General features: G+C 42.6%; 1 protein-coding gene and 2 long non-coding RNA genes across 3 annotated transcripts; 1 reads left to right on the top strand and 2 right to left on the bottom strand.

The window, feature by feature from the left end:
- Positions 1-459: 459 nt before the first annotated feature.
- On the bottom strand, positions 460-10,152 carry LOC113974645. Its single transcript, XR_003536607.1, has 3 exons — positions 10,028-10,152; positions 7,943-8,068; positions 460-491 (listed from the first exon to the last, which is right to left on the bottom strand). It is a non-coding gene; the product is annotated as an uncharacterized LOC113974645 (long non-coding RNA).
- CHRNB4 (cholinergic receptor nicotinic beta 4 subunit) lies at positions 9,263-22,015 on the top strand. Its single transcript, XM_027697962.1, has 6 exons — positions 9,263-9,523; positions 14,048-14,193; positions 16,084-16,128; positions 16,248-16,357; positions 18,206-19,178; positions 21,212-22,015. The coding sequence occupies exons 1-6, from the start codon at positions 9,478-9,480 to the stop codon at positions 21,350-21,352; spliced, it is 1,461 nt and encodes a 486-aa protein (XP_027553763.1). The 5' UTR covers positions 9,263-9,477; the 3' UTR covers positions 21,353-22,015.
- On the bottom strand, positions 11,779-26,422 carry LOC113974646. The gene is made up of 3 exons (XR_003536608.1): positions 26,202-26,422; positions 25,267-25,393; positions 11,779-11,839 (listed from the first exon to the last, which is right to left on the bottom strand). It is a non-coding gene; the product is annotated as an uncharacterized LOC113974646 (long non-coding RNA).
- Between the last annotated feature and the right edge of the window lie 97 nt (positions 26,423-26,519).

Below are 26,519 nucleotides of genomic sequence, written 5' to 3' on the forward strand. Positions count from 1 at the left end.
CATCTCACCACAACCAACCCCCGCCCCCCAAAATATCAATAATTCCTGTGGGTTTCCCTGCTTGGAAAAATAAACAACTCCCGAGCTCTCATAAGCACAGCTGCCACAAAGGATAATAAAGCCCAGGAGTGGTTACAAAACTGAGGCCCCCATAATGATTTCCTCTCAGTCATAACTGATTATATCCACACAACAGAATCCCAAGACGTCGCTAATGATAGTAGAATCTGTCAGTATGTGAGATGCTGTGAGACTTGGTGAATTAAGCCCCATTATTGCCCTAAATTATAGATAAATTTCTCCCTTTCCTTAGTGATTTGCAACATATTTTTTCTGCAGGGCAGTTAGATGATGTCAGCACAAATTACTGCTTTCCACACAGCGCAGATGAGAGAACCAGAGGCATTAAAGAGACTTACCAAACCCAAATCTGAAGAGACAGAAGGAACTGCTTCCTTTGACTTGGAAATAACAAATTCTGCTGTGGGGTGCTGGGTAAGGCAAAAGAAAAAAACTTAATTTGGGACACCGGTGCAGCTTCAAAAGCTTGATACTTAAAAAATCAAAATTCGGATTCTTGCTCTAAATTACCAAAAACCCCCAAACAATAGAAATGCCTGTGTTTAGATGCTCATGTCTCTGCATTAAATATATATTGATGTGTAATGCTGAGATATTAAGTTATTGTGTAGCAAACTAGGGAGCTCTATTTTCGGCTTGGAAAAATAATGAATATACAGTGTCATTTAGAGTGTTTTTCTAAATGGTTTCCTATTCTTTTAGTTTTTCCTCGTAGGCCCAAGTCGAAGGAAGGGCCGAGGAAATGTTTGTGGTTACATGTTTGAGGAAGGTTCACAAGTTCTATACCAGGCAAAGTTTGCAGGCAGGAGCGGGATCTTTTACCACTTCAAGTGATATGAAAAAAAAACCCAACAGGTTGTCAGACACATGGCTCTACGAAGTTTTTTGTTACTGTGTATACAAATACTTAATTTGCAAATCCAAGGCCTGGTAACTGTTTCGTTATCCTGCATAATTTCCAGTATGGCCCTGAGTGCACCAGCAGCCAAGCTCTTGGTTGCCATCTGCTGTTCCTGCTTTTACACGTCTCCACTTTCGTCAGGTCACAAGTGTTTCAAAGAACTGTTCAGAACAGCCACAGCTGCTGCTCTCACACACAGCCTGAGGTCCAGCTGGTCCTGTGGAGAGCACAGACACAACTGGAAAAAGATCCTGCTCAGACTTCCACTTCAGCCCTGGCACCGTCACCATATCCCAGTTATCTGCTCCAGGATCAGACCCCCGGGCTACAAGTCTCCCAGTGATTGCTACTTCCCAAGCTCAGCAGGTATAAAAGCCCCAAATTAAAACAATTAAGTTTGGAGCCCCTCTCTAGGCAAAAATTGAGGCTGTGCCTGCATCTCCACCTGTGTTTTCACTTCCATCCCTCTCTGCATCACAGCAGGAACAGATCTGACTTGTACCCAAACATCTCCAAGTGAAAGTCTCTCATACTGAAGATTCCATGCAGAGTGCACTCCCATATTTGCAGAACCACATGCCCTGCACATCTGTCCTGGCTGCATTTCTTTACATTTAGCATGTTTAATTTTGGAAGAGTTTCAAGAGATCAAATACTTCCATGTTATACATTAAATATTTTCCAAGCACAAGTCAGCTGCTTCAGGGCCTCTGACACTAAAATCACAGTGAGCATTCAGCTCTGTTCCACCAAAAAGAGGGCAAAGAGCTCATATATTGAATTTTCATGCTTCTGCAGGCACCTGACTTGGGGTTGCTCATTCAGTTCTTTTCAGAACCAACCCACCATCTGCACTTTCACAGTTTCAGCAGCTGCCATTTCTGCTCTTATATCAGTCTATGTAGGCTTCATATGTATTGTCACCACCCTGTGCAACCACCAGAAGGCTGCAGGAACCCAAAGAACTCCACACAGGAGGGCCTTATGGGAGAGCTGTTAGACTGGGCTTCCTGCTGGGCTGAAGGCAACTCCAAAGGGGGATCCAGCTCTCACTGACAGCAGCCATAACAAAGTCAGCCTCCAGCAAAACTCTGTTGAACTCAGAACTGGATTTTATTTTCCATTGTGCTCCTTCAAAGCAATTCAAATTAAAAGGAATCTCACTAACAGCCTCCTGTGCTGCACTGACAGTCTGAGTACTTTGAAACTGCAGAAGCCTGAAAACTTGGAATTTGGATGTCCAACTCCTTAATAGGCCTTTGCCAACCCTCAGTGTGCTTTAGACAGTCCTCACTCCGAGGCAGTGAGGATGCAGGTTATTGTCCAAGATGTATTCGACACTGTAGCCACAGCTGGATCTCAGTTGTTAAGGAGAAGGAAAGTCAGAGGGAATTATTGAAGTTAAAAGGCTGTTAATGATCCCTAGTCCTGCCACAGCAGCACTGCCAGGTTCCCTCCACAGCAGATAAACCCAGCATCCTTTTCATTCACTTGTTCATTAACAAACAAAAGCCTATTTGGTAGTAGAAGTGTAAATGTGAAAGCCCAAGTACTACAGGGCTCCCTTGTGTTTTCATTATTCTTTTTCATTCCTTGCCATCCAAGCCCTTTACAAATTAGTTAATTCTTTGCAAATCCTTATCCTTGCTTCACACCTGGGGAAAATGGAGCACTGAGCAATGATGGTGCTCAGCTAAACACAGCCCTGAAGAGTCACGGTAGAGCTGAGAACAAAGCCCATGTCTTCTGGCCCTCAGTCTTGTATCCTAAAGCCCTCTTTTTTCTCCACTTTGGAATTTGCTCATTTTGAAATGTAGCAGTTCCAAATACAAAGGTAAAGCTCAAACAGTATAATTGTCATTCACTCTTCTCCTACTCCTCCACTTGGAGGGATGAGCAGATACAGAAGTTATGATTCCCTCCATCGTGGGTGTGAGAGAGAAACCTTTGGACTCTGCCATGGACAGTTATGGGTTTGTTTTATTTCTGGCACACAAGGGCCTCAGAAGATTAATCCACAAATGCCAGTGTCTCATCCTAAAAGCCCCAGTGTACAAAACAGCCATTACTGTCCTGGCATGGGCCCAGCCCACACAGCAGGGAAGGAGAGTGCAGGTCTGCCTCAGGGAAGAGTGAGGGTTAGAAATCCAGTACAACTCTTCACAATGTTGCAGTGACCTGTGTCCTGCACCACAGCACTGCTGGGTTTTCCAGATGACCCCCTAGCTATTTATCTATTGCTGTGAGCATCCTACTGTATGTAGAGGCACCTTGAGAAGAAAAATCATTTTACTGCCAAAAAAAGAGTGATCCTTCTAATACAACTCTGTCCAGTACAAAATTTGCCAACCTCACAGATAAACCTCACATGACTTTACAGTCTGTGCAAGATCTGCAGGTTTGGCCCTGCGACATTAAATTTGACAACAGCTGGAAAAATATCAATTGATTTATTCACAGCATCTCCTTTTAGTAGGCAGTAGAGCTTTCCTCAACAGCTCAGCAATTACTGCAGAAGACAGTAGTAAAGGGCATTAAAATTTCAATCTGTGTAGTTGACTGTGCATGTGCCTTAGCACAGGCTGCTTACTCTTTACTCTTGGGGTAATTCTGTTTTATTTCACAGCAATGTTCTGTGCATTATAATTTTAAATAGTTGTTTGCTGTAGGATTTCACTACAGGACTTCACACGTATTTCAGTAGAAAGGTGTAAATACTGAAAAAACCAGGAACAAATCCTTAGTAACAGACTCTTAGGTTCAGTTTGGTAACAGATAAAGTGATGAGGATTAAAGGGACAATTCTACTGAATCTGGAAAACACTATGAATACCAAAAGATATAACACACTCTCCTGTTACACCCAAACTGGAAACTGGGCAACAATTACAGTGATTTGGCAGGCAAGGAAGCAGTGTCTTAGTCAGAATAATGTAGCAAGGTAGATAAACTTAAACGGAGCTTCCAATCCTGGATCTTATATTGGAAGTTTTTACTTCAAAAAGTAAGAGCACACAAAAATGCCCATGCTCCACATAGGAACACACTGGTTTTGGTGAGGATGTGCACATATTTAGCCCCTTTTTTATTAACTTCATGCAAAATGCAGGCATTGCAGGAATGGCTACAGCTTCATTTACAATGTGGTCAAAGAATGCATGACTGCTTGCCAGTCATATATTGGGCAGTCAACAGGCTGCCCTGCAACAAATCTCGAAGTGTGTAAAAGGAAGCAAAAGAGAACAGTAAAAACAAAAGCATCAGCTCCAAAATAGCATCCTCCAGCTGCTGTTTTGGAGGGCCCTCTGGCCTTGTTACACTTGTGCACTTTGGAGGTTAAAGATGATGATAATCAGAGGCTTTACTATTACTGCTCTAAATACTCTACAAACACAACACACCTGTCAGCTCACACAGCACGTGGTGACAACTTTCAAAAATTAACCATAAAAAGGAAAGCATTGTTTTTCCAAGAGTGACTTGTCTGCCATCAGAGCAGAAAGGTGGCTTTTCGTTTGTCCATAATAACTCATATTTTGACCATGAAAACTGGAATCACATCCATTGCTAAAGAGTCATTACTGTTACTAACACTGTCCCAGTGCTATCAGTGGCAATTCTCTGGGACACTGTGTGGGTTTAGAGCAGATTCTGATGGGATAACATATAGCATCATTGTTATCCTAAAAGAGTGTTATTTACCTGATAATTTGGCAGCATCCACAGCTCTGTTCTGCACTGCCATTTGCAAAAGCTTGATGGTGTTATGCCATCAAGGCAGCTGGTGTTGTGCCTGAAGGCAGCTTATTACAAATACCTGTAACGAATTCCTTAGAATCCATCCGGCAAGGCAAAGGTAACTACAGAGGTGCTACAGGAAACAGATTTTATGACATAATTACCACATAGATACAGTCCATCTCTGTAGAGTAAGCCTCTGGATGAAAACTAGTCCTCCAGTATAAAGCACCTACTAATCCAAAAAAAAAGCTTACTAAATTCCAAAGCCTTAGATTACAACAGACTAAATATTATACATATCCTTGCCCTTCCCACTGATTCCTGCTAACAGTTGGGAGGATACAGTTAGGCTCATCCAGCTGACAGTTACTGGAACTACAGGGCCACAGTTTTGTTTTGCCTTGCAGATTTTAAATTGGGGCTACACCACAGCACTGTTAAATGAAGCTGCAACAGCACAACTTAACCCAAAAACATTAGCACCAGAATGACTGAGCCATCACTTCCTCTAACAGGACTGTAAGTGCATTTGTAAGGAAAAAAATTCCAAGGATGCAGAATGTTGGCTCCAGCACAGCTGTTCTAATGAGCTCATCCAGATACTGGTGAGTAGGGAAAAGTAGGGTTTTACCTGCAGGGCCTGCTGGATATTTGCAGAAGTTACTTGTAAGGAGCTCCATTCCTCAGCCAATAGAGAGCCAAGGAAGCCTTGCTGCTGCTGCTGACATGAGCCAGGACTTTGGCAGGTATCATTAAGTTCACTCAGGCACGAGGTGACAGGAAAAAACCCTGCCATTAGTTGACATTTTCTGTAGTAATTTTCAAGCAGAAGGTGACAGCTGTTCTGCTTGTGCAGCAGTCAGTCAGCCAGTCCCATGTGTTCTGTAAGGCCACTACTTAACAAGCCCATTTGAAGCCTCTTATCAATCCAGTTGAGTTGTGACCTCAGCCTTGAACTTCATTTCAGCATCACAATTAATGGAAACTAATGGTGCCTTTCCACCTGGAAGCTTTTATTTTTGCAGCAAACTGCCTGCACCTGTACTTGTCCCATTAAGGAAGCTGGCTGCACCCCAGGCTGCTTCCACTCTGAAAGCTCCAGCATTTCTGACTGGTTCTTTCTTAATGCAAGCAGCAGCTTGAAATCAGCATGATAAATCCACAAAAAGGGGACTGCCAGTTTTCCTGGGCACTTGAACATCTTGCATTCCTCATGCATCTAAGAGCTCTAATACCCCAAGGCATGCAAAGCACTACAGCACCAGGAACAACCCCCCAGCCAGTTGGTGGATGGCTCTCTGCCACGCTGTTCCCATGCTTGCACAGTGCATTAACATGAGAGCCCAGAAAATCACATATGCTAATGTCTGCTGAAAAGACTTTTCAGGACCTGAGCTTAATGAGCAAATGGAATCCTGCAGCATCACTGTGGGGAAAACAGTTGCAGAGCACAAGCGATGAAGGAAGACTTTGCGTGTTCTGTCAGAATGAAAGAACACAAGTGGATGGCAAAGGAAGGAATATGGCCAGAAAACCAGCTGTGGTAATTCCTCCTGTCCACCTCAGCTTCAGCAGCAAAACAAGTGCAATCAGTGCATGATCTGGGACCCTCTGATGATTCATGGCTCCAGGAAAGCAACCCCAACCTATTTGGTGATACTTGAGCTGCTGTTCAACTCTCAAGCACCAAGCAGCAGAGATGGTACAAGCAGAGTGACTTCAGGGGCCATACATCTGTTACTTCTGTAACCACTGCACAGGCACAGAGGCTGCGTTGGCAGATGGAAGATTTGCCTTTAGGGAGAAACAGGTCAGACATCAGAAAGTAAAAATGCAGAAACAGCTGCGTCTTCCCTGCCCAGCAGGCTGGGACTTTGCTCAAACATCCCCTCAGTAAGTGAAGGCTCAGCTCTGGAGAGCAATGCCCTGCACATTATGAAACACAACCTGGCCCAGCAGGCTCAGGAGTGCAGCAAGGTCTGCGACCCTACAAGCCTCTGACAAGGGACAGGCCTTGAAGTGAGAAGGAAAAAGCAGAAGGCTCGGGATGAACACTGCTTGGGACACACCTCCCAGGGTTTGTCACTGTTGCAAGAAGGCAATTTTCTGAGGGCTCCTTTTCTACACCCTGTTAATTAAATACTGGAGACGAACACAGAAATAGCGTCATATTTTCATGCAGTTAGTCTGGTCACAGGTACTCACTCAGGCTGCACTGGCTCTTTTCATCCAAGTAGAAGACTTCTCCTGTTTGTCTCACTGAAACCATCCTCCTCCCCCTCAGATTCCACATTATTTAGAATCATAGAATAATTTGGGTTGGAAGGGACCTTTAAAGGTCACCTAGTCCAACCCACCCCTGAAATGAGCAGGGACATCTTCAACTAGACCAGAGCCCAGTCCAACCTGACTCTGAATGTTTCCTGGGATGGGGCATCCACCACCTCCCTGGGAAACCAGTTCTGGTGTTTCAACACCATCACTGTAAAAAATTTCTTCATTAAATCTAGTTTGGATCTACCTCTTCTGGTTTAAAAACATTGCTCCTTGTCCTATTAAAACAGCAGTTACCACCTTAAGGTGCTCAAAGGCCACATTAAGGTCCCCCCAGAGCCTTCTCTTCTCCAGGCTAAACAATCCCAATTTAAACCAATTCCAGCTAAGGGATAGTGAATAAGAGGGGAAAAGGAGTCATGAAAGCAGAAAAATGACCAAAAATAACAGGCAGGAGCTAGTACAGGTGATCTCTGATACAAGGCTCAACTTAATAATTGAGATCAGCAACAAACCCAGAGCATTTCTGTTGGTATGGCCAACAGTCAGCAACTGTGTGCAGTAATGATTTCTTGAGTATACAGAAATCATCACCCATCAATTCCTACATAGTCCACAAAACCTTTTCTATCTGAGGTGTTTGCATAGCATTAGATACAATAAATCCACCTCTAAACAAACTGATGGCACGCATTTAGATATATATGTATAAAAATTCAGAAGCTATAAGGGATCAAAGTTGGGAAGTTTAAGTTAAAACCACTATAAAACCTGAGAGATTATAACAGAGGGTATTTTACTAAAGGTATATAAAGTGAAATTGGTTGAGATTGCAGGTGAAGAAAGGTGAGAACATACAAGCCATCCTTCTCACAGTAGAAGGCTGTGAAGTTTTTACAGAACTGCTGAGAGTCCTCAGTGGAGGATATGGTACAGTTGACATACCTTGAGTTTTCAGAGGAAGGGAAGGTAGCAGCATAAGCCACTTCATCAAAGCTGATGTGACAACTTGTTTTATCCAAACAGAAGTCCATGCAGTGCTTTTCCATCTGTCTCACTGAATCCATGCTCCTAAGACAAAGAAATGAGCCAGTAATAACAAATAGCCTGTTTAGAGAAGTTCCATAGGTTGTATACAGTACAATTACCAAAAAATTGTACTGTCTCTTGGTGTACTGGGCCACCTCCTTTAAAGACAACAAAGTTATAAAATATTTAGTGGAAAAAGGAGGTGGCTAAAATATTTAAGGTGAAGGCAATGAGTTATTCAACACCATACTGACAGCTTGCTTAAAAACAGCAGCAGGTGACCTTCTCCAAATAACCCCAGTCAGGTGGCAACTGTGCCAGATGCAGAAGTGTGGTGTGTTATGCTGATAAATGAGGAATGGCTCCATCTCAGCCAGTGGTGTTATAGTCTGTTGGGAGATGGGACAAGAGCAGAGCTGCATCCTGTGGCCAGCTGAAGCAGACAGGAACCTCAATATGGAGAAAAAACAGTATTTAGAAGATTAACACCCTTTTTTTTTCTATACAGGACTTCAGCCTGCATAGAAAATATCCAGAGACTATATAAGGTAAATAGATAGAAGATAGAGATATAAGAGAGAGATATAAGATAGCCTACAGTGCTTGCAGAGGGCACATTAGATCTTCTTGCCCCTTCCTTCTACACAAATCTTCCCACATGCAAGTCCCAAAACAAATGACACTCTACACTCTGCTGAACCCTTTAGCTTTAGAAGATGAATTCCATGGAATCTCTAATGCTCCTCTAGGGTGTCTTTATTGCTATTGCTACTTCACAACAGGTTGCTTTAGGTTTCTTTAAAAAATCCCATCAGATGCTAATGACAAATTCTCTGTTCCTCTCCTGCTGCTCCCAGAAAGCTTTTTGGAGCTCTGTTTTAAAGACATCAGATGTGTGGGCCTTGGAGTGGAAAAGGGTTGGCAGCAGGCAATAAACTTTCTCCCCTGACACAGAAAATTACCCTCTGCTGGGACTTTAATTTATGACATGTCTTTCACTAGCAAGTTTTATGGCACAAAGTTGTATCCAGCTTTTCCCACACAGCTATTCCCACCCATTGCACTCATTAACCAGAAAGCCTTCTAAATGTTATCTAGCAGCAAGAATTAAGCAGTTGTGTTTTGCACATCATGTGTCTTTAGCTTGCGCTTTCCTTTCCTCTTTTTCAACATTATCACATTGTGTTCCCTCTCCTTACGTGCTTTCCCTCTCCACAAAGCTCTTTAAACAGCTGCAAAGGGGGAGGGACCACTGTGCTCACGAAAACTCCACTTTGCAGAACGCTTCTGCCAGGTCCTACTGTCTGTCTCTTTTCCAGGCGTTTAATACCTCCAAGATTCAGGTTTGCTTTTCCATCTCTTCCTTGTGCATCCCTGACAACAGAGCCTATTGCCTGCTGGCTTGACTGAGGGACAGTAATCCACCTCTCCTTGTTACTGCCACGAGGAAAATGTACACCCTCTTTCTCTTTGTAGTGGGCTCCCTTTGTTTTAACGGTAAGTGACCTTTTCTTTCGGGTACAGTTTCAGAGCAGCAATAGCTTTGGGGGCCAGGAGGCAGGACTGGGATAAAAGCTCACAGACAATTCATAACTATCACCTCAGGAGGTTTTGCAGACTTTGAGAGGATGCATAAAATTGATTATTCTAGTGTTGTTTTGGGCTTGTTTGGTATCTGCAAATGCACTGCGATGGATACGGACAGACAGTTAAGTTGGATGTAAAATGACAGAACTGTAGGAGATGACAATAATAATCACTAAATGTTATCCCTTTAGATGCTCCCAGGATCATCTGTGATAGGAAAAGCAGATATTGTGCTGAGGGTGAAAAAAAATGAGCCATGAACCATAAATAAGGCAGCTCTCATCCCTCTACAATTATTTGCTCAAGTTCCTGTATGTCGCGAAGTTCACACTTCTTAATTATTTTTATTAGCATGTAAATAGTTTAAATTAAGTTGTAATATATAAATATATGTGCTAAAAAAAGCAAACATACATTTTCTTCAGTCTATAAGGATTTCTTCCATGTGTTTTAGCCAACATGAGCAGCCTGACAGCAGCAGGAAATAGTGCATTTACCATGGGAGCTTCTTCCCATGGAGAGACTCCAGTGAAGTGTTCTCAGAGAAAGTTGCTGAAATCAAACCAAGACAAAGATCACACATTTCCCATTATTACCTATTCATCCCAGAGTTGTTGTTTTTTCCTTCAATCACTGAAAGGTAACTTTATAAAACATCTGCTTTCTAATAAATGAAGAGTGAGGACCCACTTTAGATTCTTGGTTTATAAAAGCCTTTATTATTTCCTTTTTTTTTTTGCATTAATTGCAACATAAAAAATTAAAAGTCTTTAAACTACAATAAATTCACTGGTACTTCCATTGGAACAATAAGCATTCCAATTTAGCAGCTGTTCTAAGAGGTCATGAAAACCTTTTTGCTCAAGAGTATGCTGAAAAGAAACAACATCACAAAGTAATTTTAGAGAAGATAATGGAACTGTCTCATTGCTGCTTCTTGCTTGCTCTTTACTAATTACAGAAGGGAATTTGGTATGTCACTATTGTCCACATAAGTTATTTGTGAGAGAGTAAAGAACTAAAATGACAACACGTGCTACAAAATTATTTCTAAACAAATGCTATTTCAACATTTATAACAATAAGTGAAGTCAGGGAAACACAGGAAACATGCCTTATGTTAAATTTTTAAATTTAGTGATAACAGTGGACTTGCCTGTGTTTCTGTATTTGCTTCTTTTCTGTGGAAATCACTCCAGCAAATTTGTCATTACACTGAAAACAAACAACATAACACAGGGTGACGAGTTACTTCACTTTCTGCATTGAAATTAGACCATGTAAAAGGGAAAGGGTTTTGTTTCTCCTGCTCTGAAACTGGAAGCATCCTGATGTAATTTTTTTTTAATGGTCATGCTCCCACAGAGAAAACAAACTTACTGAAGAATGTTACTGCAAGTTATGTGGCAACTGCTGTCCTGGTCACAGAGCAGATGTGTGGCGTGTTCAGTGAGGCTGAAATCATTTCCCCAGCTCAGGAGCCACCCCAATGTGTTCTCTCTATTCCTGCTTTCAGTACACAAAAATACTCCAGCCCTAGATTAGGACTGTTTCCTCACTGCTGTTACAATCCTTTGGCTAAAAGCATCAGCCTTCCCTCTGCAGCATCTCCGGTGATCACTGTTATTTGGGAAGAAAAACAACAGTTTGGAGAGAAACTGCACTTTCATTTGTTCCAACTGTGAGAGGAGAAAGAGGAGTTTCTAATGCCTGGCTACTGCCATGAAAGGCACAGAAAGATGAACCTGAATGCCCGGGAATTTTGTTTTCATTAGGTGCCATCTGGTTAATATGTAGACTGTTAATGGAAAATAGATTATAAAAATTATACAGGAACCATTCCTTTTTATTTACATTTTCCTTTCCCTTGACTTTGGCAAGCTCTGAGGCAGGGCACGGCTGACATCTAGTGGTGTGTGACACAGGCAGCTGAGGGAGGTGAAGAGGAACCCCTTTGACCTTTACTTCTGATTATTAAATTATAAAGATTGGCATGGGATGCCATTTTACAAAGAATTATTCATTACAGGAATTCTTTCACTAAGAGCAGATAATAATTCCTTAAAGGGATTCATTGCTGAACAAATAATTTTTTAGAATTGTGTCTTGTCATTATTCTGCATCAAGTTTATTGACAGAGTCAGTACCTCGAAATCTGAGCTGTTCTCGTCAGACATCCAGACCAGACGACCCTGGTTTGATTTGCAGACCAGACAACTGGGATTGCTAAAAGCAGGTTTCAGAGAAAAAACCTAATTACAAATCCAGAATTAGCTTTCTGCAAATATTCTGCAATTTCTACTGCTTCCTCTCTGTTTAGCAAATGCTCTCTAGTATTTATGGACAAAGGCAGAAGTACAGTGAAAACATATTTAACAATTCAAACAAGAACTCAGTCTTTGCTAGCAGCATTCAGTGACCAAATCACAATTTATTTATATTTGAATTAAAGCCATCTGTTTATGTCACTTCCCCATGCAACAGTGGGAATGTTTGTTAAAAAAACCCAACAAACAAAACCAACATAAAACCCCACTAAACCACACAACACAATAACTTTAACCAGTATTCTCTCTTTAGCTACCACAAGACTTCTAATCTATCCTTATAAACACAGAATGTGGCCCCCTTTTCTTTACAATATCAAATTTAGCTCTTCCTTGAATGCAATACACAAGAAAAATCCAGAATCTGGAGCTTAGCAAGAATCAGCATAGCTCTAGTTTGATAAGCTTTTGATTAGGCAGCTTACATTGAGAATAACTGTGATATTAAAATATCACATGGTACAAGGGCTTTTGTAATGACTTGCAGGGAGGCACAAAGCAAGTGTGAATCCAAAAACAAACTGACCCAACAAACACAGATGCATTCATCCAAATTTTTCTTCCCAAATGGCCTGGGAAGTACTTGGGAAGCCTATTCTGAAGAACAGTATTATGGTTAAGTATATGTGACAAAATTTGGGCTACCAGTGCTGCAGCATATGCTGGTCTGAAAGGATTTAAATCAGGCCTGGTGCTTCATCTCAGCCTTTCCACAGAGCTTGAGCAAAAGCTGTTCTTAGATGTGAAAGCTCTGTTTGAGAATGTTTCCTTTTACATCTCTTCACTCTCTTACTGGATCAGAAACGAGAAGTTCTTGGGGTATTTTTTTAACCTGAGTTGGATTCAGAAGAACCAAGTTTCAAGAGACTTGCTCACCCTAACAACTTCCAGCCCACTTCACATGGGAACTAGGCACCTTCCAGAAATGCACACAAACTTGGACTGCTTATCTGATCCTGGCCTTTGGATGTGTGCCTGTCTCTGGATCTCATAGATATGCTCCAACTTTAAAAAAAACAGAACAAATTAATGTACCACAAATTTAAAATACTTGCCTGGGCAATGGTTTTTACTGTTGGAATTGCTCTGGGGAATAACAAAGCAAGAATGCTGTAGGGACACTACCCTCATCTCTGCAATACCTACAGTTGAATTAGGTGACCCTTCCTATGGAAGAATCATTGTATCCATTGGATTAGAACCTGCTTTCAGTAACATCTGTGTCCATCACAGAACTGACAAACAGCACAGTCTCTCTGGGTCAGTTCTGGTGGCAGGATGTTACCAGGACCTCAGTCATCAGTATTACCACATGGTCAATAGTGCTTTGAAAAGTCCACTAGAAAGGCTTTAAAAAGCACATTCAAGAACATGAGAACAGATTCAGCTCCCTCTGGGGTTGTGCCAGAAGCTGTTCTGCTCCATGGAGAATGTTCAGGCTTGTTTGATAGTAACCTGTAGATACTGTATTTTGTAATCATTAAACTCCAGCTTTGGCAATCTAAGATTTATGGTATTTGTGCTAGTCCACAAATCAGGTTTTGCTTCCACACAAACTAAGGATTACATACTGCCTTGAGTTTTCAAATTCTGAAACAGAATCATCAGTAGCTACCAAAGAGTTCCCAGTCATTAAAAAATCATTAGGTATCCTTCAGCTTATCCCCTGGTTTTTCATATTTAAATTAGAGTCTTTTAATTTCTACCTGTACCTGCAACTTCATCTCCTACGGCACTAAAGAGAGAAGTCACAGCTGGACCCCTGCCTTTGGATCATAGAATAATTCTTCTGCTGCTATTAAGAGGGTGGTGTCTATTTCTAAGTGTAATCAAAAAGAATATATCAATCTGAGCTCCACATTTTACTGTGAAAAAACCCAAAGGGTTTCAGTTGATCTGCTTTGATCTGTGCTCTGTGAAAGACAATCAGCTTCAGCAGAACAGATATTGGTGCAAGCAGCACATCCTTCTGCTCACACAAGCCTCCAGTCTTTGGAAAGCCAAAAGCCCTCATTATTCCACAAGATGATCTGATGCACAGGGATTCTGTGATCCCTCTATCACGTCACTTTGGTCTCCCTTCTCTAATCCTGTTGATGCTTTACAGGAAGCACAGCAGCAGACGCTGAAGAAAAGCTGATGAACCACCTCCTGAGTCCTGACAGGTACAACAAGTTAATTCGACCGGCTGTCAACTCCTCTCAGCTGGTGTCCATAGAACTGCAGGTTTCCCTGGCACAGCTCATCAGTGTGGTAAGTTCAAATTAGGCTATGCCTTTTAATTCATTACTACCTGCACAGCACTCTAATAGCCATATTGGTTCTACAGTGTCCCAGCTCTTTTCTCACTTGTATAATATTACTTAATAGGCACAGCCCACACATGCAGTTTACTGGTTTTACACCTCAATGCAGCTGCTACAGGGAGATCAATCTATGCCTAAGCAATGAAGGACAGTGGCCAGATCTTCATCCTATAAAACTGCATTGATCTAGAATTCAAAATCATTCCACTGGTTTCAGTAGAGCTACAGTAAGTTACCCCAGGTCAGGATCCATCCTGGACTGTGCCCACAATGCTAAACCATCTTCTACTTTCAATGGCCTGAAAACAAGCTACAAAGCCAGATCAAAATCTCACACATATAAGCAAAGAACAGTGGAATGTTGTAAAGAAAAAGGCATATTAGTTCTGGCTGGAATAGCTTAACATGGTTAAAACAATCCTCATGTACACAACTCCTCATATTCAATAAAAATTACTTCAATAGGTCTGAAAGACATTTTCACCCACAAGGTTAGCATGTTCTTCCAAGGTACAAACACATCATTGCCAAGAGAGGTTAGCATTTACTGCAGTGGAACAAGAGCCAGCACAGAAGTGGGAATCATTTCCTGAATCAGGGCTCCTGTCTGTGCTGCTCTCTCCCTGGGTCACAAAGACACAGATGGCTGCCTCCCTGCCAGAATCTCTGTAAGGGCTACTGCCTGCACTGCTGCAAACTTTGAGAGACCTCGAGAATTTACAGTCTGAAATTCAAGAGGAAATGAGAGAGACACAGATGGAACAAAAGGGAAACTGTACAAACAGCTGAGGTTTCATACACATGTGCAGGCTGGATATTACATATATATATATAAAATATCTAGCCTGTGTGTGTAGATATATACACACAGGCTGGATATTAGATAGATAGATAGATAGATAGATAGACAGATAAAAATATATTTTATATACAAGTATGTATATATGTATATAAAATATCCAGCCTGTGTGCATGTATATATATATACACACACAGGATATAATGCCATGTATACCAGGTGACTCTGGTATGAGTGCTCCCTCTCTCCTGGAGAACTCCACCTGGACACACACACACCTCCCTACACACTGCACTACCACCACTGGCACAGTGTCCTCAAGATTTCGGATTCTGGGCATAAAAAGATGTCCCAGAGGCCGCAGTGACCAACAGCCTAAACAGAGCAGATGAATGGGCAGGGATTGAGAACAGCACAGCTCAGTTCCTATCCCTCTGTAGCCTCACTCTTCAAGCAGAACACAAAATTAGGCATTTTATAGGCTCTAACAATCCCAAGCATCTTCAGGATCAGAGAATTAACTTGTTTTCCTGCAGAAATCCTTCTGACAAATCTGCTGTAGAGAGATTTCTCTTCATGACTGCTCTGCAGAGAGACGGCAGTTCCACAGAACAGAGCCTGCCAGCTGAGAGCTTACATGGCAAACCTTACATCAACCTCACACAACCTCGTGGAGGCCCTTCCAGTGGCCAAATGTACTTTCTGTTCTGTAAATCAAAGGTGGAGAAGTGGGGTGGGGGGAGGAAATCAGCTGGGCAGGGTGGTGGTGATTGTTCCCAAATAGCCACACTCACTCCTGCCATAACTGTTCTTGCTAAAAGGCATTTGGAGCTCCAGACTTGTGGGGTTACTATTGATCATCAGCATGTGTATGAGACTGGCCATCCTACCTGCAGAGAAATGCCTGCCTTGAAATCCACTGAGCAAAATCATCCTGCACAGTTGGAGACATGCTCAAAACCCCACTGAATAAATCTTGTTGCTGCAATTGAGTGAAATGTTTCAGAGGCCAATTTTTGTCTCCGTTTTTCCCTGCAGAACGAACGGGAGCAGATCATGACTACGAATGTCTGGCTGAACCAGGTAACCAAACCCACAGAGATGTGCCCTTGCAAACCACAAATGCTTTCAGTCCATCAAATGATTGTTTTGTTAGGGCTGGCCTGGAAACCCCCATCACTGCTGTACAATTCTTCTCGTAGGAGTGGATTGATTATCGCCTGGCTTGGAAGCCCTCGGACTATGAAGGGATAAAAATGCTGAGGATACCTGCCAAACACATCTGGTTGCCAGACATTGTGCTTTACAATAAGTAAGTACAACTTCTGTAGTTTATGCAGACAATGAACAAAATTCTGACCAAGAAACAAGCACCAGAAACAATGAAGTAGGTCTGATAAAATTAAAGAACTGAATTTTGTAACTGTTTGATAGTATCAGCTGTATCTGACTGGGGCACTGGCCTCAAAGATAATTTGAGTAGCTGACAATTTTGTTTTGCTTTGGTTTAAGTCTCTAACAAAGCCTTGAAGTGGATGATATAAATTTTGGAGGGAAAATAATCAAAATTTATACCTTCATGGTACTTTGAAAACCAATGAATTCACAAACAGATGATGATTTATGGACATATACAGATGGGAAACCCAGGAAGTTTATATATATCTGAGTTAAGTCCTTGGAATCCTACAACTGGAAATCAGATTTGATGAACACTTAAAACTAGTGTATTAGTAACAAAATAATTCAGCCAGTGGATTAGGATGTACTGGCTGCTCAAAGCTTGTTCTGGTAAATTGTGCCCCTGCCCTCTGCTTCTTTCTGCTACTCCCCAAGTGATACCATTTAATGATTTGTAAGAATAGAAGGAAACAGTTTTAAAAGGTTTCTTAAATGTAGGGGAATAAGCCTCACCATATTGGATTTTAACATCAGTACAAAGCTTCAAATTGAAGTTTTAGACAAAGGACAAGCCCCTATAATTTACTGCTGCTGGAGCAGAGTTTCATTGGCATCAGTGAGTCCTAAGGCAAACACAAAGCACATCCCCGTGCCCACAGCTCTGCCCATGGACAGGGCTCTGAGGCAGCACCAGCAGCTGAGATGGGGCAGTCAGCACAAAACCCAGCACATTCTCAGCCCAGGAGTGTGCCCAGCACACTGTCTGACAGGACAGTAAAGCTAACCTGGGAGACACAGATATGTGAGAACTGAGACGCTATTATTGATTTGTCAAAAAATAGCTATTCACTGTCAGTGAACTAACGACCCCCCTATGCTGCAGCCCCTCACTTCTGCATCTGGTTGTTCCACTGCCTGCATGAATTATCTACAGGGGTCTCAGCTCAGTGCCAGGCACTCAGAACCTCACCGAGGCGAGCCCTTCCCAGAGCCAAACCTTACTGATCCGGAGAACAGCTCCACATGTGCCAATCCTTGGATACTTGTAGCACTTCCCTGCTGAGAAAAAAAATCAGCCTTAGCACTGAAATAACCCTATTTTCCATGATGTCTTGTCAGCAAACAAGGATACTACCTCAGGATACTTGATAGGTTCAACAGCCCTAAGTTGTTTGCCCAGGAACATTGGGCAGGAGAAGATGTTGACCACTGAGGGATAATGATCTCCTCCCTGAATTAAAGGGCTCATCTTCAAGTAGAAGACTCCCCTGGTGGAAGTTCAGCAGTTGGAAGAGATACAAAGCCAAGATTATTTGTGGGCACTAAGAACACTGTGGCTTGTCTGTTCTGGTTTTGTAATGAGTAAACATTAACTGGAGTGACGTCCTAAATTATAAACCATATAATTACATTTCCTCTGCCCACACTCTCCCTGCATTTCTAACTAATGCTGCTCATCCTTATTTCCTCGTCCAAGTCATTTAGGAGTGTGCTCTGTGCTCTTAGCAGTGCCTGTGCTCCAGATCAAAGGCACCTCCATTTTCATGTGGGATGATCTCATTTTCACTCAGCCTTCAGAGTCATAGGGAGCTGAAGTTGCTTTAACAAACATTTACAAAGTGCTTTGATTTCTCTGGATGAAACAGAGGTGCATATTTATTACTCAATAACAATTTTATAAAGAGCTCTTCTGTTCTGAGCTGTGTTTTCCCTCTGAGCGTTTCATTCCCTCTCTCCTTTGTCTCTGCCCGTTGCCCAGCGCGGACGGCACGTACGAGGTCTCGCTGTACGCCAACGCCATCGTGAAGAACAACGGGAGCATCCGCTGGCTGCCACCAGCCATCTACAAGAGTGCCTGCAAGATTGAAGTCAAGCATTTCCCCTTTGACCAACAGAACTGCACCCTGAAGTTCAGATCCTGGACGTACGACCACACGGAAATCGATATGGTGCTCAAAACTTCCATGGCAAGCATGGACGACTTCACGCCCAGCGGAGAGTGGGACATCGTGGCACTGCCAGGAAGGAGGACTGTAAATCCTCTGGACCCCAGTTATGTGGATGTGACATATGACTTCATTATTAAAAGGAAACCTCTTTTTTACACCATCAATCTTATCATTCCCTGTGTGCTAATCACGTCCTTAGCCATCCTGGTATTCTACTTGCCCTCAGACTGTGGTGAAAAAATGACCTTGTGCATCTCTGTGTTGCTTGCCTTGACTGTGTTCTTGCTGCTGATCTCCAAAATTGTCCCTCCGACGTCTCTCGATGTTCCGCTGATTGGGAAGTATCTCATGTTTACAATGGTACTAGTGACCTTCTCAATAGTTACCAGTGTCTGTGTACTCAATGTCCACCACAGATCTCCAAGTACCCACATGATGCCCCCCTGGGTAAAGGTGGTTTTCCTCGAAAAACTCCCGGCCTACCTGTTCATGAAGCGTCCAGAAAATAATCCTCCACGGCAAAAGCCCTGCAGCTGCAAAAAGACAAAAGCAGAGCACCCCTGTATGGAGGCAGCTGACTTCTACAAGAACTCTACCTATTTTTTGAATACAGCCCCTGCCAAAAAATATGATATGAAAATCTCTGAGACACTTGACAACATCAGCAGTCATCGAGATTTCAGGTTAAGAACAGGCACGAAATTTTCTCCCGAAGTCCAAGAAGCAATTGATGGAGTCAGTTTTATAGCAGAGCACATGAAAAGTGATGACAACGACCAGAGCGTAAGTAAAAATGAGAAATCAGCCCCATCTTTCCAAACTTCATCTCCTGTCCTCCTCTGTAACATGCTCCTCAGAAAGTGTATTTGAACTCTCAGGTTTTTAGAGACAGTCTAGATGTAGCTTGTAAGAGGAATTAATTTTTGCCATTAAAGGACTTAATGAAGAGGAATTTGGTAATTGCAAATACTCTCCTGATAAGTAACATGGCTCTTTCTACAAAGAGAGTTTGTTGATTGCTCAGTTAGTCATGAAACACCCTTGAAAAAGCTGTGTTGTCACATTCAAGTAGTGCTTGGCAGGGGAAGAAAACAATATTCAGTTCCAGGTTAGAAAAAGACTATTTTTCTCCATGGTATTCAGTAAGACTGTGATTCAACCCATGGCCAGGCCAAGTGAACTAGAAACTTTACCTGCAGCTCCAGCATTTATTTCCCTGACTGGGCACAGCAGGATTTAGTGGAATCAGTAGAAGGCCTTTGCAAACACCCTCTCTGGGTAAGAGACCTGTCTATAGATGGCAAACATGATGGGTAGCATTAAAAACCTAAAGGCAGCAGAACTGCTGCTTCATTCATTTGAGTTAAATCAGACTCAATAATGGTTTTGAGAAATACTTTATCCAGGACACATTTAAGCAGTGCCACTGCTGCCCTGCTCACAGGCCACCAGCTGGAACACCAAAGCTGAGACAATACCCTGGGAATAATGCTTGGAAAACTCAGCTGGCTCATAGTTTTGTTTAGGCAGGCACCCATGGTTAGGAAAAACCCTCTTCATACCTACCAGTGTCCTCTCCCTGACCCAGATCCCAGCCAGACTCTGGGTTCTCTATTCCTGTTGTGCTCCCCCTCCCTCAAACAAGAAGATTAAATAAAGTCTGGTTTCTGGTCTTGCAGAAGTCCCTTGAGGAGCATGCTACTGCGTAATTCATGTTTTCTATTAACTGAAATTACTGTCAATATAAATAAAGGAGTTCAGCTATTAACATTAGACATGAGCTCATAAACACTGAAGCTGACTGAAGAGCAGCAGACTTCACAGAGCAGAAAAAAGCTAATAGCTCAGAAACTCTTGCAAGAATGTGTTGCACACTAAAGGATCTACAAAGCTTGCAACTGATAGTAAGAACAATTTTCAAGGGTATTTTATGCATTAAAAATTCATTTAATGCTTTTCACATACAATCCTCCAATATTATGTATCATTTTTCTAGATTCATAACTTTCTTCTCTGCTTCCTTCCTTCATCACCACGGTCTGATAACAACTGTTCATGTACATTTATATAGTCTAATTTCAGAAGAGTTTAATTTCCTTTAGTGGAAATTAGAAGTGTGCACTGAAGGAAAAAATATGTAATATTCTAATAGAAGACGTGAGACAATTGACCAGCATGGTAAAGCCATCGACGTGAGGATGTCCCACATGGAACTAGAAACAATGAAAGAGGAAAAAAATATCCCTGAGATATAAATGGAGGTTGATATATTCCCCTTTTACAGTAATAGCCAGACAGTCACTTCAGTTTGAGACAAAATCCAAGGCTATGGCTTTCACAGACAGCACATGCAAGGCAAAAAGGGATTTTAATAAAAGCAACAGTATTAATATGCATTAAAACCCTTGATTAAGATGACTGCTGATAAGAAAAGAATTCTGAAGCTAACCTTGTTTAACAGCAGTAAACACCATCTATTTTTGCCCACTGAGATTAATAGCATCTGCAAACCAAAATTAAAGGAAAAAAATCCTTAATTGGATTCTACTGTGGGTCCTTCAGGACTGGCTTCCACCAGGCAGCCACGCTCAGGACCTGATGCAGCCAAGAAAGCTGAGAAATATTCACTGTATTTTTCTCCACTGCTCAGAATGGTTGTAAGAGAAAAACCCCTTACCAAGCCTGAAGTCAGTTCATTCCCTGAACATTGAGATCTGTTTCCTTTTATTTTCATAAACAGAAACTCAGCATTAGCAAGAGGAAGAGCAAAAGAATATGACAAATTGCTAATATCTTTAATTGGCTTTTTCTTCCAGGTCATTGAAGATTGGAAGTATGTTGCCATGGTAGTGGACAGGCTGTTCCTCTGGATATTTGTCCTCGTGTGTGTCCTGGGGACTGTTGGATTATTTCTGCAACCCCTTTTTCAAAACCACACTGCTGCCATGAACCCTTAGTTGTCATTTAAAATTGTCAATATTTACACAAACGTTGGGTCTCATTCTACTCCCAGTTCCCCTCTGCTAAATCCACAGAGATGCCAAGTGAGTTGCACTTACATCCCTTAGGGCAGGGAAAAGGAAAGTAGAACTTGACTTACTGTGGTAAGAAAAAAAACCCAAACAAGCAGAAAACTAAAAAATTTTTCCAGTGAGTCCAGGACTTCTGGTGATATCTTGGCCCTTTTTTCAATTGTTTGAAGTCTGAACATTACAGAAAAAGGCTTCTACTGTACAACATGCCATCCTGGCTAATTATTATTATTATTATTATTATTATTATTATTATTATTACTATTATTATTATATTTTACATACATTGCCTTAGGAAGGATCTTTTCTTTCCTCAGAATACTGCAATTTCCCTGTTACCAAGAAGGTATTGCTATGAAATCTGTTTCCTTCAAATGCATCAAAACAATTTGTGTCTGATGCATAAAGAACTTTACAAGTGGGTTTGATCCATAAACCTGAACCTAGAAATAGAAACCCACTTCTGAGGTAACCACTGCAAGGTCTCTCACCTTGCCATCCCTGACAGCTGGTCGATCAACAATGGCAAAAATAATGTATGATAAACAAACACATGGATAATACTCTGTTCATTGATGAAATACAAATAAAACAGAAATTTTTCCTTTATATAGATTTGGTCCTCAAATGTTCTTGCAACTTTCATGTCTTTGGGGCTCATATGCACTTTAATGAATCTCAGGCTGAGAGCACAGGAAAGCAACTGGAGAAGACAACTGTGAAAGGCAAAAAGAATGAGAAGGACACCTGAGAACACACAGACCTGTGTGTTTTTCTGGGGAGATTTTAAGGTGGATTTAAGTCTAATCCTCAACAAATTAGCTAGGGAAGCACATAAGGCATGTGGAGTCTCAAAGACTTTGGCAAAGGACAGATGGAGGCCCCAGATTCCCATCACAGGACAATCCCACCACAGTTTGTTCCAGGTAACCTGCAAGAAGAGAACTGGGCTCCTGGCTAACCTCAGCTTTCCATTGGGGTGTTGTCAGGACACATAACAGTTGTACCACCATTGATAATCACAACTAATGACTGGAGAACAAACTGTTAAAATCCTTTAGTGCTTGTGAAGGGGATTTGAGGCTCACCTGTCCCAGGGAAGGACCAGCTGACTCCCAAACCTGTGTTCTTCAAAAGCCACAGATGACAACAGTCCCAGATCTATTTGCCTTCATCAAAACTGAGCTACATCTCCCCCTAGATCAGCATTCCCAGGAAGCTCCAGATAACTCCATAGATTTAGACATGCCAAAACAGTTCCATCCACCTTTCCAGCTGTTCAGAGCAGCTGCAGGACCACAATCACTCCTTCCCAGCCTGTGGCTGAACTCCCCTGCACCACTGGCACACACACCCTCACCCCACACACTCACCCCTGAGCCCTGGAAGGGCTCTCCGGAGGGCCTGAACACTTGAGCATGGCCTGGTGCCCAGCACTCTGGGAAGGATGGGGTGAAAAAGTATCACAAGTGAGGTGACTGAGGCTCCCTGAGGCCATATGTTAGGAGAAGGAAGGGTTGTCACACTGTCATCCTCCCTCCCAATCCCCTTCCTCTAAGCACTGTGACCGTGTCCATCACAGACGGGGCAGAAGGTGATGGACAACTGCAGGACAGCCCTCGTGGTGCAGGTACACCCTGTGATCAGCCAAGCTGCCACATCCTGCTCTCACAGTGGGGGGCAATGCCCTGGCCACCTCCCCAAACATTATCTGTTCTAGACACTCCCGGGGTGACTGGTGGGTGGGGGAAAGTCAAACCTGCTTTCCCTGCCTTAAATGTTTCCTTCTCCCTTGCAGGCCTAGAGAGCAGAGCTGCTTCTCTGCAGGCAACTGAACAGCTGTGAGAGGAGATGGGGCACAGGCAGCCCCTGGGAGCAAAGGGGTGCCCTCCCAGTGCAGGTTATATATACATATATATATACATATAATCCTCTGTGTTAGGTTATATCACAAGCACAGGTGCACACACTGCCCCAGCTGCTAAACAGCTTTTTCTGCTGACAGAGAAGCCACAGGGAAGGCAGAGCAGCTGCCAGTGCAGATAGTGTAAAGGTGAAGGCCCTTTAAATATCAAAATAACCCTGACCAGCGAATCTGAAAGAGGCAGCACAGACTTAACTGCTGTGAGAGACCCTGCACATCCCTTGGGGACAGAAGGGAGGGGACTCACCCTCCCAAGCAACCAAAGATTCACCAAGTCTGCCATGGCCCCTGCAGTCCCCCCACATGACACCGGGGCTGTGCAGAGCAGAGACTCCTCTCTCTGCCATTTTCACCAGCACCAACAGCACTTTTGGATCTGTCCCCCCCCTCACCCTCTTACCAAATTTTACTCTTCTACCCAGACCCTTCTCCTTGTCATCCTCCCCCTCACTGCCTGAGCGCAGCTGAAAGGAGGCCCCCGGTGCTCCCATCTCAGAGTTGGCTCATCCTCATGAGCAAGTAAAGACTGATAGCACTTGGCTCTGTAACCACAGCCTTCAGCTGAATTATCCTCAGCACACACAAAAGTTTTAGAAAGGATTTGGCAGCTCAGCTAGCAGCTAACACAGAGTGCAGGCAGATGAAGGCCTCAGACTTGACAAACCCAGAAAAAGCTTTCCAAAGGCACATCGCTGGCCCCAGGGAGATGCCTGGGGAACACGGCTCCTCATCCAGGAAATGGGCTCTGCTGCTTTCCATGCACTCCTTTTTTAATCACAACTGAAACAATATCATCTTTCCTAAGGACGTCCTTGGAAGCCACCACTGCATGTTTAACATTTCCAGAAATAATTCAATCCATAGAAAACTTCGGAATGAAAAACTTCACCCCAAGTCCTAAAATCCTGAAAAATCTGACCTCCTAAAACCAGGCTTTCGAAGTGGCAAATACTATTTTTGCCTAACCCTCAGTAGCTCCACCTACGTAATACATAGAACTGTTGCCAGTTTAACTTGTCAGAGAATTACAGGGTTTTCTGTTTTGGTTTTCCTGGCAAAATTTCAAAAATAAAAGATTTCTGGAGAAAAGGAAACATCAAAAATGGCATCTTGCAGGTAAATATGAATAGTATCCCAGTTCACCAAAGCAAATAAACTTCAACATCTCCACTTTTCTGGGGTTTTACCATAATACTTTTCATTAAAAAAAAGGATATTCAAAATGTATTTTACACTAAAATTGTTTTTCAATAGCAGTGTGCAACCAGTCTGCTTCCCTACCAGTGAGGAAAAGCCTCTGTTGGCTCTCTCCCCATTCCCTACCATTACAGATTTCATAGAATATTCTGAGTTGGAAGGGACCTATGAGGATCAAGTCCAACTCTTACATGAATTATAAAACTTTTTAATCCTGACCAATCCTGCCTTTCATCAGAACATGCAGAAATGCCACCACCACCACACACATGTACCACCTGCATCCAGGTGCATTTATTTGGGACTGTTTCTGCACCCCTGCAGCCACAGCAAACTGGGAGCAACAGCAGTGTTGGATTTTTCAAGAGGGAGCATCAATATCCCAGCAAAAGTGAGAAAATATTCTTTCCTTCATTACCTGAGTTGATACCTGAGCATGTTTATTAAAAAGCAAAGGCTGCATAGTTTGTTACTGCAGATCTTCTTGGGTAGATCAGCTTCCCCCTAATCAGACAAATTCTTCTTCTATGTAGTTCTGCAATGCAGTCATGGTGACGTGTTCTCATCACAACACTCTCCCTTAGCCATAAAAATAATCCTACCACAATCCTGAGCTGATTTCACCAGCACCTCCAGCATGGGGTGTTGGAAACAAAACATCTGTGCCACATAAACACCACTGAAAATTTCAGTAACTAGGCTAATTAAACTGAAGTACTTGTGTCTCTTGATGTAATGGCTCTTTGCTTCCTCTGCAGATCAGATGTTTCCAAATTATCCAGGCTAAGCACTGACTTTGGGGGAATACAAGTTTATGGTATTGTCTTTGAAGCTTTAACTCATTTCTAGTTGGGATTAAAAAGAACAAACAGAAATCTCAGTTATGATGGTCCTTATAGCAAGGAAGCAGAAAGGGAAGGCATTTAATCTCAATGTCCTGGAAAGGTAAAGACAAAAGTATCCACAAAGGGTTAAGTTAAAAGACCAAGCAGCCGAGTTCTCTGGGAAAAAAAAAAAAGAAATAAAATCAAATGGACAGTAAAGCCTATTTCCTCCAAGCTAATAGAATTACAGAAATTATCATAAGAGCATGTGTCTGGGGACAGAGTGAATGATGCTCTGAGAGATAGGGCTAACAGGATAAACAAGCTCAGTGCCAGGAGCTGAACTCAGCCTGGTGCTCTTTCTCCCCGTGTTACCTCTTAACACAGAGCAAAGGGGTCCTTGGTTACCACTCCCTAAGAGCAGGGAGGGAAGCACCTCTTGGGGCAGCTCCTGTCCCACAGGGCTTCTCTCTCATCAGTCCTAAAAATGAGGGTGGAATCCCACATTTTTCTCTCCCCCTCCCTCCCTCCACACAGATGAGTGCAGCTGTGCAAGCCTTGCATCATCTGCTCATCCAAGGGGTGGGGGGACACAAAAGGTGACAGAAGTTAACAAGGAAGCTGATGGGCATCTGGGCAATGAGTCCCTTTGTAAATCATGATTTTATGATTGAACTTCAAACACAACTCCCCATTCTTCCCAGTGTCCTTCCCTGTGAACAATAAGGTTTTGTGGGATCAAGCCGGGATCCTGTGCTCTTATTCCCTTCTCAAATTTCATCTTTCTAATCAACAAAATCAGGAATGGCCTAAAGACAGTTATTCTCACTAGTTTGATCAAGTTTAGTTCTCCATTCAAAGCCCTGGCTCTTGCCAGATCCCAGCTGCTGTGTTTACCACTCTGGGCTTAGATCCTGTCAACAGTTGCACATGCCTTTAATTACTCCTGGGAATAGCACATCCTTTTTATACAGCCAAGCACCCAGCACATGCGCTCGTGAGACGAGACACGGGCAGGAAAAAAGCCTCAGTGTTAACAGCATAATTGTAAATGCAGGTCCCAAGATCTCAGTTCACTGCTAAATCAAGCATCCCTAATGTCAATATTCATTTCAGCACAATTCAATTACAAGATTTTTATTAATTA

Source organism: Neopelma chrysocephalum, unplaced genomic scaffold, assembly GCF_003984885.1.
Source record: "Neopelma chrysocephalum unplaced genomic scaffold, ASM398488v2 Primary Assembly neopelma1_124, whole genome shotgun sequence".
NCBI classification, from domain to species: Eukaryota; Metazoa; Chordata; class Aves; order Passeriformes; family Pipridae; genus Neopelma; species Neopelma chrysocephalum.